A 12,215-nucleotide genomic window follows, 5' to 3' on the forward strand; every position below is an offset into this window, starting at 1 on the left:
TCGTTCCCGGAGCAATCTCTGGAGCCGCTCCAAGAAAGCTTTTAGGATGTTGGAAACCGCAGGGCTGGCACCCCCAAGTGGTTCTCGTAGTCTCGGTGCAGCCGGAGCCGCCTCTCACCGGGCTGGAGATCTCATCCCCATCCCTGGGATCCTCAGCACAGCAGCAGCCCCGGCACCCCCCAGCCCAGGCACAGCAGGGACCAACTCAGACACAGAGTTTTCCAACGCCATGTGTTCAGATTTCCTTTTGCTACAGGAAGGAATCCCCATGAGCACTTGCCCCACAGAGACAGAAGTGTTACAAAACCCTCCTGCAGCCCGTGTTTCTCATGTAGAGAGGGTTAATCCTAAGGATTGACAGTGACAAAGTGAAACTGCCAATGGTCACCGGTGCTGCTGGAAGCCTGAAGGCTTTTGTACCCTTCCTGAGTAGCACATTCTTCAGGAATGGCTGTCCCATACACTTAGACCTGCCAGGGTGCACAGCCCCTCACAGCCCCAGAACAAATCTCACCAGTCCTGAGCAGCAAACGAGAGCGAACACGGAGCCCAGGCTGCTCATCTCGGAGGACAGAGCAACACGGAGCTCACAACTGGCCACAGGTTGTGCTGCTGACCGCCAGGGATGTCCCTCTGCCACATGCCACAGGCAGGCCCAGAGCAGCTGTGGACAAAGGGTTCATTCAGAGGCCCAGCCCTGCATCCACTACCAGCTGGAGGAGGAGGGAGGGAGGGAGACACCTCTGAAACGTGGAAATACTTAAACTGCACAGGAGAGGAATCAAACCATGAGTGACTGCTGGCACAGGGACCCTGGAGAGCAGAGCACAGCCCAGGGATGGGATGGAAGGCACAGGGCTGTGTGCCCCAGGCACGTCGAACCCGAGCGAGGGTGGCTGTTTCAGAAGAGAGAAAAAGCAGATGTTTCACAAAAGCTCACTTTCCAGGTTTATTAAGTAAAGTTAACTGAATTGTTTTCATTTTGTGGGGATTCCTTTCCGTCTAACCCGGCGGGTTAAGAGAGTTGCACAGAATCACGGTTGGACTGTGATAACCCAAATACAACTTTGGCTCATCTCACCGCTGACACATATGGAATGACTTGGGGGTTATTACATGCTGTGTCTGCTTGAGGCAGGTACATGTACAGATCAGCACAAGTTGCAAATGATAGTTTACATCCTTTCAAAACCAAGCAGGGCATCCAGCAAATGCACTGCCGTGAGAAGACATATGAAAAAGAAATGATACAGACTTGCAAATACGTAAGAAGTTGAAGAGATTCAAGAAACCTCAAACACAAGAAATGCCAAGGGGGGAAAAAAACACTTAAATTCAGACACAAATGTGTTCAAATGAAAACTCAGCTGTAATTTAAAGTCCCTTCAAAACGGGAAACATACAGTAATGCAATTAAAGAGAAACCAGGTCTCATCCTGGGAAACGTGTCCAAAAGCACTGATGCACAAACAGGTTCAGAGTTCTAAGCAAAATGTCCCTGGGCATTGGTGTACTTGACTCTTGGAGCCAGAGCAAAGCAATTCATTACACTTGCTGGGCCTACTGCTGGCTCTTGGTGGCCTAACAGCACATAGGATCCCAGACGTCACAGAGAAGGCAGCAAACTGCTGGTTACTGGGAGAAATGCCACGGGCCACATCTCCCAGAGAGCAACTAGAGTAAGGACACCTAATTCTGGCAGCCTGGCTCCACTGCACACAACATTAGTGTAATGTTCTGCAAGGTTCTTCAGTTCTTAGCTCACTCCTTTCTCAGCCTGAGTTGGTCTGTCTTGTGCATGAGCACAACTGGCTGTGCAAAATTATCCAAAAAACAGAAGGGACAGGACCAAAGAAAACTGGCTGAACCTGGGGCTGGCCTTCAGCTCCTATTCTCAAATATCAGTTAAAGATTGGAAATTTATCTACAAAAGAAATAATATAAATGAAATAAAAAAATGGCACCGTCCACAAAATTAAAAAAAAAAGAGAAAAGAAAAGAAAAATCTTACAACACAGCCTCATAAAAATGGCTTTGCAACGAGAGCTCAGTCACAAAACGAAGGGTTCTAGCTCTTCGTACATCAGAAGAGGAAACAAAGCTAAAAAGTACTAGACCACATTCTCTTAATAAGTTAAACTTACTTTCCCTCCCCCTTCTACAAAAGGGGTAGAAGTCAAGGGAAAGGAGGCTACTACAAAAAAAAAAAAAAAGAAAGAAAAAAAGAAAAATAAAAAAAAGATAGGAGAGAAGGAGAGAGTGCGAGAGAGAGAGGGAGAGAAAGAGAGAGGGAGAGAGCAGTCTGTGGTCAGAGGCTCAGAGCAGGGCTGAGTTCCTTTTAAGGGTTTAAAAGATGCAAAACAGTTCCTCAAAAGTTCCCTCTCTTCAACAGTTAGCTCAATGCTGTAGCCATGGAAACTCAAGTAGATACTGGAGGAGAGATTGCAGGCAGATCCGCAGCGGCGTTAATCCTCGATGATGATGGGCTCGTCATTCATGGGCTGGCGGAGCTGCACTGCCTGCATGGGCCGCAGGATAATCGGCTTGTAAGGGCGTCTGGCGGCTCGCTTGGCTTCCGAGGAGGAAAGCAGCTTGCGGATTTTCCTGCAGACAGCAAGGAAGAAAGGCACGGATTACAGAGGCACCACGGGCTGCTCCGCTTCTCCAAGGGAGAAGGGGCCTGCACACGCCTGGTGGGGTGGCTGACAATGCTTCCTTCTGCAATGTCTGCCCTGGAAAACTCAGATTTTCTGATTTATAAACCCCCAATGAAGAGGAAACTGCGTTCTCTGCTCCAGAATCCTTCCCCTGCAGGGCAGAAGGCATTCTGGTCCAGGCTGGTAGGACCAGGGTATCTTGCTGTGAATAGAACATGTGAAATAGTCGGGACAGCCGGTTTCCACACCACTGATTTATTCTGAATTTATTTTGATCAGTTGGATGTGCTGCAGGTAGCTCTGGAGAAGTTTACAAAGCCAAGTCAACATCAACAGGGTGTTTCCCTTTCTTGCTTCACCCACACTGTGTGTGCCCAACCCAGAGATAGGCAATATTCACATCTTGTATTTGGATAACCTTGTATTTTGGGTTCACATCTTGTATTTGACTTCCCTATATGCACAAAACTGGCAACAAGTCCTATCAGATGCAGGAAGCTGTTTTCCATATGGAGAGAAAGACACACCAAAGCTTTAAAACTACCAAAATAAGTTAGAGACAAATACTGAATGATTGCTTGCTTCTTTTTGTTAATACTAGGCTCAGAGATAAAAAAAGTATCACTAAAAAACCCCATCCAAACCCAAAAATGCAGCAACAATGGAAAGTGTATGTGCAATTAAAATGAGGAATTCTTTTATACAGAGGATGTTGTGGTAGTCAAAGGCACATAGAGATTAGAAAGAAAAGTAATAAATATTCACAAGAGCAGTCCACCAGTACCCACTATGAGTCTTCAGCTCAGGAACTGGGGAAACAGAAGGGTCAGATAAGGCAGCATCGCCTTCCCTCACAAGCTGCTGACAGAACAAGGTTTTGGCTGACCATGGGAGACAAGAGAGGAAGGGCTCTACAGCCCACACTTCAGCCACATATCCCCCAGTTTTCTTTAGAGAACACTGCTGGGGTCAAAACCCCCTTTTGTTGGTTGTGGTTCTGGTTGGTTTGGTTTATTTGTCAGTGGAAGAGAGCCCTTCTCACTGAGCTGATGCCTATCACTGTGCTATGATTTCTGCCTTTAAGATGTGATGGCTGCTAAAGAAAGTGGTCAAAATACCTCTCCTATCCTCAGAAACTTACCCTTAGCACCACCAGAACTGACAAACCATCAACTTCAGCTGCAGATTCTGAATCACTTCTTGTCAAATTTAGTCATGTTTTTTTTTGCCCACTGAGCAGGACAAGCTGCTGCACTTACACAGACATGTTTTTTGTTTGCCCACTGTCCCCATTTCTCCAGCACCTTCTAAAACTAAAAGGCCACAGGGTGAGGAGCATTGAAAACAAGCTGGCAAAGTGGTGGTGGGGGGAGAAGAAAAATCTTGATATAATGATTTTTCCAAGATGTTTGACTGCAGTTGATCCATCTTCAGCCAGCAGAGCTCCGTGCAGCACCCGTGTGTGCTCCATTAGCCATGCTGCCAGCAGACACACATCCTCCAGCATGCTAGATTCTGATCAGGTCACCCGCTGCCTCCGCTTGCATGAGTTCTAAATGCCAAGTTCCTTACTGGGAGCCTTCAATTCAAAAACTCCTTCCTTTCATTCGACCAACTTTTCAAACTGTACAGTTTTCCAGCACTGTTCTCAACAGAGCTACACAAAAAGGGGAGAGGGGGAGCATGTAAAACTTCAGGGAAACCTACTTGCTGTGACTGCAAACACAGCCTGACCCTCAGCTGGAGGACGATATGCAGATATTGCAGCTAGATTGATTGCTACAGAGCCAACACAAAGCTCAATTTGTTTCAGAGCTCACAAACAAGTCTTACATTCCTGACACTGGAATGCAGCAGATGGTTCACGGAAAAGTTAGAGGTGAAATGCCCGACAGAAAACCCGTGCCACTGACAATGCTCCATCACTCAGGCTTCCCTGCTCTTCACAGCCTGCCAAAAATCTTCTTTCACCACTCATCAGTCAGCTAAGCAGCATGGCTGTCAGACAAAGAAGCCTGGGTTGTTTTTTTTCCTTTTTTTTCCTCTCTCTAATTTTAAATGCAAGTGATAAGATCTTACTGAGGTGATGTCTGTCACAGAACCACGATTTTTATTAGAGTTGTGCTGGTTGCTGCAGGACTGATCCTTCCTGCCTCTGTCAGTAGATCTGTATGAGCAGAAGATTCTGTGTCTACAGTAAATTGTGGTCACAACCAACACCACGCTGGATGAACATTGTTATAGCTCTGTCCAGATCAAAGGGCAGGACCTTGTACTGACACGCTGCCACTATATACCTGCTATATTTCGTGTGCCTTGGATGGTGAAGGTGTCAAGAAGAGCTCCCTAGATGAAGGATTATGAAACAAGCCTTGAACATCTAAGGAGTGCATACCCTGTATCTAAGGACTGCATACCCTGAGTCCACAATGGCACATTAATCTGAGAGCTGCAACAGGATCCCAGTACCTCTGTACCAGAGTGACAACAGTAAAAAGAAAACTGCTTCCCCTGAAAATTATTCTCTCACTTTATTTTCAATTATATATGGAATTTCATATATAACTGCTTTCTTTCACAGCATCTTACAGGCACAGAAAGGAGAAGGGAAAGACATAGCAAATATATGAGCTGGTGTGAAATGCACAGTTGCATTAAAAGTATCCATAGGAACAAGTCTGACCAGGAAATTCAGTTCACGTGTCTTCTGAGTTTCAACTAGGTGTTTCCTGCACTGAAAACTGATCATCCAATAGATCAGTAGTTACTAAGTTGAATGTTACTAGTATCACCTACTTTATAAAGCCTATCTTTGATACTAGGCCCACAGAATAGTTCCTTGACACTTGAAATGCTTTGCAGGTTAAGGAGAAGTTTGGAGATGCCAGGACTCTTGACTATGACCTTTGTGCTATACAAATGAAGACTCAGAGCAGTGCCAAATTTAGTAGTACAGAAAAGACAAAGCACTAAAACTCTCAACCTCCTCAGTTACTTGAACAGTTCAGACACCCAGTAATTCCCAGGTCCATCTCTGCAAGTGGAGGGAAAGGTAAGTGCTTCTGTGCTGTTGGGGCACTGATAGGGCAAGTGTTGATAACACCAGGCTTCAGACCAAGACAGAAGCCAGACAGCACCTCTGCTGTCAGAGGGCTGGAAAGCAGGGCTGCAGCTTTGCTCTGACCTTCCTCAAGGTTACCCAGGAGGGAGGCATCAAGTTCCTGGGAGGAAACAACACAAGCCAATTTCTCTACCTTCTCATCACACCCAGAAGCAACACTCCCATCCAAGGAATACCAGTACTGGGAACTTTGCCTTAGGCATGGTGTCACATAGCTTCTACCACTCTGTCAGCCGTTTGTAAACAGTCTGAAGTGAAACTCATACAAGGAAAGTTTCTTCTACTATTTTTATCCTGTGGGCAGACCAACAAGAAGAATTAGGACTAGCAGAAGCACTACCACCAAAGGAGGAAGATGTACCACCAAAGGAGGACACAGTGGGGCTGAATTTCACTGCTACTGATGGCAAATTAAACCAGTGAAAAATGAGTCAGCTCAGCCCATGGAAACCCTCTGTCACTTGCAGGTTTCAGGACCCAGACTCACGTGGAGATGTTTTAAGGGGTAATGCAAGAGTTCAGCATGCAAGAGGACATGCAGAGCTCTCTGTGTAGGAGGCTCTGCTCCTCAGTGTCACCCATGAGCCAAGGAAGGCCCTATCCTGTCCCCCTGAGATGTGACCTCCAAGGACAGCGATGGGTCTGAACCAGGTGAATTCCCACCTCAGTCTTCCTTCCCTTTGCATCCATCTCCTACAGCAACTGCTCTGGAGTAAGAACAAACATCTGCTTTCTCTGGAATGTAAGTGCATTATTATTTCCCACCCTTTACCCACCTCAGCACTGGCTGTGGTCTCTGCATTCAGTTTGAAGCATTAGACCTGCTGACAAGATCCCCCTCTAACCACAACACCAGCTGCAGCACCCACAAAACAACAGATATCCCCTTAAATCCTCCAAAACACCACGTTACCTACCTGGTTTCTTCAGTGGCCATGTAAAAAACATCATCTGGTGCATCAATCCAGTTCATCCTCCTCCTTTTCACTGGAGGCATGGATCCACCACGAATTAATCGGACTTTTGTTGGGTATGATTTCCCATTGAGCAGCAAGTTTCGGCTTGGTCCCTAACATGATACATAAAACAGCACAGTTATGGACTGCAACAAACCTGCAGCAACATGTGCTAAGCACTCAAAGGAAAAGAGAATTAAAGTTTTTGTATGGCTTGCTGAGAGTTTAAGGTAAATACCTCCCCCTCTGGCCCAGGACTGAACACAGAATTCACACATAAGCAATTGTTCACAAGCAGTACAAGTCAGGCGCCTTCAATATGCAATAGGACAGCGATACTTCAGCGACAGGACAAATAATAAATGGAAGGCATTACCAATAATTTGTGGCTCATGTCTGAAAGATGACATCAAGTTCAAAAGACTGAGCATCAAACTTAGATTTCAGCCACTACCATAAATCTAGAGCAACTCTATTGATTTCAGGGAAGGAAGTCTAGCTACAGAGCAAATTGAATACAAAAATCAGAATTTACAGTTATTCTGGAGTACCAAACTTACCTGTATCCCTTTTGTTCTAGTGAGGTCAATATTTAACAAGGATAGTATAGAATTAAATACATTGTTGAAAACAAATGTAGGACTACAAAGCTTAACAGCTTTCAGGATAAAACCCTTTTAGTATTGAACACCACAGATTTCCCGTAACAACACATTTGCTTTGTGAATCAACACAGGCATCATTTTCCAGACTCACAGTAAGCCCCTTACACTCAGCTGGAAAAACATGAGCTGTTATTAAGAGAGGTGCAGATGAAAGGGAGCAAAGTGTTAAGCTTCTCAAGTGCAGCTGTCCTTGATCACTGAAGTCCAGTGCTGCTGCCCCTCTTCCTGCTGATCAGCACATTGAGAAATCCCACTGAAATCAGTAACACTGAACAGCTGGGAAAGATGCAAAATGAAGGCCCAGAAAATTTCATATGCATGAATTAAAGCTGGTCAGAAAACACCTTGGTATAAATTCAATTGTGGTATTTCACAGGCCATTGTCCAAGGCCAGACCAACTCCCCAGATGCACCAAGGCTTCCCCTTGTGCCCATGGAATGGGAAACCGAGCATTTGTGTGAGAGATGTCTGCCCTGGGAGATGCACCTCAAAAAGAATGGTGGGGACATGGGAACTTCAAATCCTTTAGCGTCAGGTCATTGCAATAACTAACTGAATTTTAACACCTTGACTTAGAAAAGGAAGAATTCGGTCTAAAAACCAAGGGAAAAAAACCAACAAACCCCTGCGTCTATCTCATTTTGCATCTGAGCAGAAAACAGAAAATGATAATGACTTATTTTTTGACCAGCCTTAATCAACTGCTCTAGCAAGATCTGCTTCCTGTAGAACATCAGGGCTTTAGAGCTAAGCAAACAAACCCCCACCTTTTAAAACCCTAAGCTTTTTAAAACTGCTGCATACAAGTGCAATAATTTCACTTCTTAGTTGCCCAGCTCTATGTTATACAAGACAGCTTCAGTACCACAGCAGACCACTGAAATACTTCAACAATTGCTTTTAGATTTGACATTTGTTAAGTGAAAGGTTCCAAATAAAAGCTTTTCTGATGGCTTTTTTTTTACCCCCTTCAGGTTTCTCCAAGAAAATCCACTCATTAAGGTTACAGAGCATATTTTCTCCACATATTTAAGATACACAAGAAAACAACTCCAGAAAAAGTTATTGGAAATACCTAAAAAGGGCACTCTTGTGCTTCCAGGTTGCCCTTTCTCTACCTACATGGTGAAATCTATGTCAAATGATCCATCCTGAAATGAGAACCTTTAATTTTTCATTCACACTTGATTAGACAACCAGAAATCAATGCAGTTCTGGGGGTTTTACCCTAAAACACCTAAAAAGTAGTAAATCATCAGAGATTTCACCCTCTGCTCTGAGTTGGTTTATTCAGCAGACACAAACAAGTAGCCAGTCTTCTCAGTGACACAGGATGACACTGAATTCATGGAGGAATACAATTTACCATTTTGGATTGAGGAATAAACCAAAGGAATGCTCTGTCATTCCAAGCAGCCTGCTACCCCCAAGTTCTAGCCTGCCCTCAGGCCACTGCTCACCTCCCCAGACACTGTCAGGCTCAATAAAGCCTGTGATCACTGTGCAGTGACCATCAGTCACACCTGCTGCTGGCTGACCTGTGTCACAGGGACCCTGCTGACACTAATGCATTGTGGCACTTAGCTAACAAGGCAAGCTCCACTTGATCAACATCAGAAGATCATTTTTTGAGGGGGGTGGCGGGGGGAATGCATGCTTGAAGTTGTTTCCCTTAAGCCACGTGCAAGGGGGAAAAGGGATGCCTTTGCACTGGCCCCTTCACAATTTAGTGAGAAAGCATTCTGCCAGAGACACATCAATCAGACTGGCTATTTGCTTCTGTCCTTTGATTAAACTCAGCACAACAAATGAAAGGCTACAAATAATTTTTACTCAAAAGAAAAAAAAAGAACGCAAAATACAAGCATTTTCAGCAGGTAACTTGCACACCAACTTACTAAAAAAAAAAAAAAAAAAAGAAAAGAAAAGAAACTGTTTTCCAAACAAACCCTTCCATCATTTAAACCTTTCTCCTTCAGGGAAACACATTGCACCTATAAACACATCCCAAAACTTTGCTGTAAGCAGCCACTCAGTTTCTGCATGAGCAGAAACAAAATGCTCTGTTCAAAACAGGATCTCATTTATAGATATAAAGGTAGATAGATTTGAGGTTTAAATTGTATTTAACCACTAAGATGATTCAGATACCCCAAAATAAATTTTTTCCCTTTTCAGTGATTTGGGAATTATGACCAGCTGCGAACAGCAAAGGTGGAAGTGAAGCACTACGGTTTAATGGGGTGTTCTATCTAGCGTGGGTTAATAATTCTTCTTTTCCCTGTTTTGGTTAAATGAACATTCTCTTACCATTTGTCTGGTTTGTCCGTGGTTAGGCAGACCTAACAAACAGGAAAGAGAATAGAGCTGGTAAGACCATTGCTTTTCCAAGACAGAAAAAAGTACAAAATCAAAACACACGCAGCTATGATTACAACTGTGTTGTTTTGCTAAGCCTAGAGTTGCCTACTGAACTGACTTCTGCCCTCCTAGAAAGGTGACTGAGAAAAGCTTCCTCGACAACGTGCTTTGGAGAACAGAAGCCCCAAGTCACAAACACGTTCCACTCGCCCAGTCTCTTCTCCATTTACTCAAACCTTGCTTCACACTAGCACTAGAAGCACACCTCTTCTTTCAGATCCCAGGCTTGCTGTGCGTCTGGGGAAAAATCTGACGTTCTCTTTTAGTCTGAGGAATTTACTGACGTCAAGAAGGAGAAAGTGGAAGGCATTATTCACTGTCAAGGCAGCAAAAAACAGAATCTTCCTTATCCTCCTTGGGTCCCCTGAGAACTCCTCAGCAGCCATCAGCTACAAGCTGTTAGCAGAGTGTATCTGCTGAACCTGCCACGAGTAAACACCTCCTCAGGCACAGAGCTCAGCCAGGCAGCTACCACAGAGCCCTTTCCCAGGCACACACAGCACCAGGCACCACGGCTCGCTGGGACCAGGTGCTTTGCTGTGCTAGCAGGTACCCCTCACACTGTCCTCAACTGTACTATGCACACACAGGAGCCTGCAGGACTCCCAGAGCTCCTGGGATTTGAGGGAAAAGCGTGTTGCTGCAAGGCAGCACGGCCTGGCACAAAATGGACTGGGAGACCAAATAAAGCTGTTTGCTAGCACCGTTTGGTTTTACAAGATGCACGTTTCCAGAAAGCACCACTTCATTAGCAGCTGTGCACCAAACCAGCTTCCTCAGCCCCTTCTGGCTGGGAACCAAAATGTCAGTGCAGCGAATCAATGGGTTCTACAGGACAGGCATCAGCAAATGCTGTTGCTGTCTGCAAAAGGTCTCAGCATGAATTCTGCTTTCACAGTCATAGGATCTTTGAACCTTCCTAGTGCTAGTGAATTAGCTGGAATGAAAAGCTTTTTCAAGAAACCAGCAAGAATGAACTTTCACAGCTCATGGTCTGTACACTCCAGCAGGTTCCTGGAGGTTCTCGTTGGTAAAACCAAACACACTGTTCTTGCATCGAGTATAACGGGAAACACAGGGCACAATAGTGCCAGGAGCGAGGAGGGTGAAATGGGACATTTTCTGAGCATTGAGTATATCATGATATACCACATTAGAATCATCAGTTTATATCAAGGCTATTTTCCACCCTGTGTAGATGTTAAGCTGTTAGCTACTTCAAATGGGAAGACACATGGCTTCAGTTCTTGCTGCATTTTTATGCCTAAGTATCCACAGAGATGAAGAAACAGCAACCAAAAATATTTCCACCAAGCCTGTAGGACAGATGTACCAAGCACCAGTAAGATGGCCAGTAACAACCTTTGGATGTTGACAAAGGCAGTGCAGACAACAGATAATCATTTGTTTTTACATGGGAGCAACCATGGCATCCAAAACACAGCTGTGAGCAGCTGTTTGGTATGGATGGACAAAGGGCTCCACGGATGCTGGGAAACAGCACAGCCAGCAGGATGCAACCAGAATCTGTCAGCTTCAGAGCAAAGCTCCAGCACTTGTTACTTTCTTTCCCCTTCCGTAACTGAAAGATTACGTTTTCTCCATTCACAGAAACTCAGATGTAAATCAACTGATACTAGTCCCTGGATTGAAGCCACATATTTTCTTTTAGCCACATTCCAGATCAGTTCTTTTCTTGTAGTAAGAACAACCTTGATGCCAGAAAAGACTTTACTGATATGTGGCTGCTGCTGCAATGACTATTGCTGGATGTACAACAGACAGTAAACAGCCAAGCACCAGGATTAAACCAGAATATTCCATGGTGAGAAGCTGAGGGATGCAGACTGAACAAAGGTTAAGCAGAACCGCTGCTTGCTCTGACTCCCAAAGCCTCCGAGCCCTCAAGCAGCACAGAAGCAATGCTAACAATAGGAACACACCTCCCTCCCAAACTACCAATTCTAGGATAAAGCTGCCCATGACAACTTTTTACTCCAGTAAAATAGGACACAAAACAAAGCTACAGCTTCAATGCAATTTATACCCTTGCTTTCACAGCAATAAGTTATCAATTAGCATATTAATATTGGTGAATTAATCCATTAATTTTCACTTTAGTCACACTTCAATAACTGAAGTATGAAAGAATGAAAACAGGCACTAAAATTACTTTATTCAGTTTGCAGTTAAAAAAATATCACAGTAAGAACATATGCAGCCAAAGCACTGCTATTAAATGAGCAACCTCTAAGCACCATCATCAGCAGACTGTGGCAGAGAGACAGCACATCTGTAACCCACTGAGGAACTGCTGACAAGTCAACAGGATCCATCTGGACAGGAGACAATGGACTCTCACCCAAAAGTTTCTGGTGGCTTCTGTGTGAGAGA

The 12,215-nt window shown here is 44.7% G+C and overlaps 1 protein-coding gene across 4 annotated transcripts in view; it reads right to left on the reverse strand.

The window, feature by feature from the left end:
• Positions 1 to 924: 924 nt before the first annotated feature.
• MTA1 (metastasis associated 1) overlaps positions 925 to 12,215 on the reverse strand; it is a 75,095-nt gene continuing 63,804 nt past the window's right edge. Inside the window, exons 18-20 of one of the 4 annotated variants that reach the window (XM_030279766.4) lie at positions 9,711 to 9,742; positions 6,696 to 6,847; positions 925 to 2,604 (exon numbers count right to left, since the gene is read on the reverse strand). In XM_030279766.4, coding sequence (XP_030135626.1) covers positions 2,466 to 2,604; positions 6,696 to 6,847; positions 9,711 to 9,742 — 323 coding nt within the window. In that variant the 3' untranslated portion in view covers positions 925 to 2,465. Of the gene's footprint in view, positions 2,605 to 6,694; positions 6,848 to 9,710; positions 9,743 to 12,215 lie in introns of those variants that run through there. The other 3 variants (XM_030279765.4, XM_030279768.4, XM_072932869.1) reach the window with 3 other exon arrangements.

Source organism: Taeniopygia guttata, chromosome 8 (assembly GCF_048771995.1).
Source record: "Taeniopygia guttata chromosome 8, bTaeGut7.mat, whole genome shotgun sequence".
Classification (NCBI taxonomy): Eukaryota; Metazoa; Chordata; class Aves; order Passeriformes; family Estrildidae; genus Taeniopygia; species Taeniopygia guttata.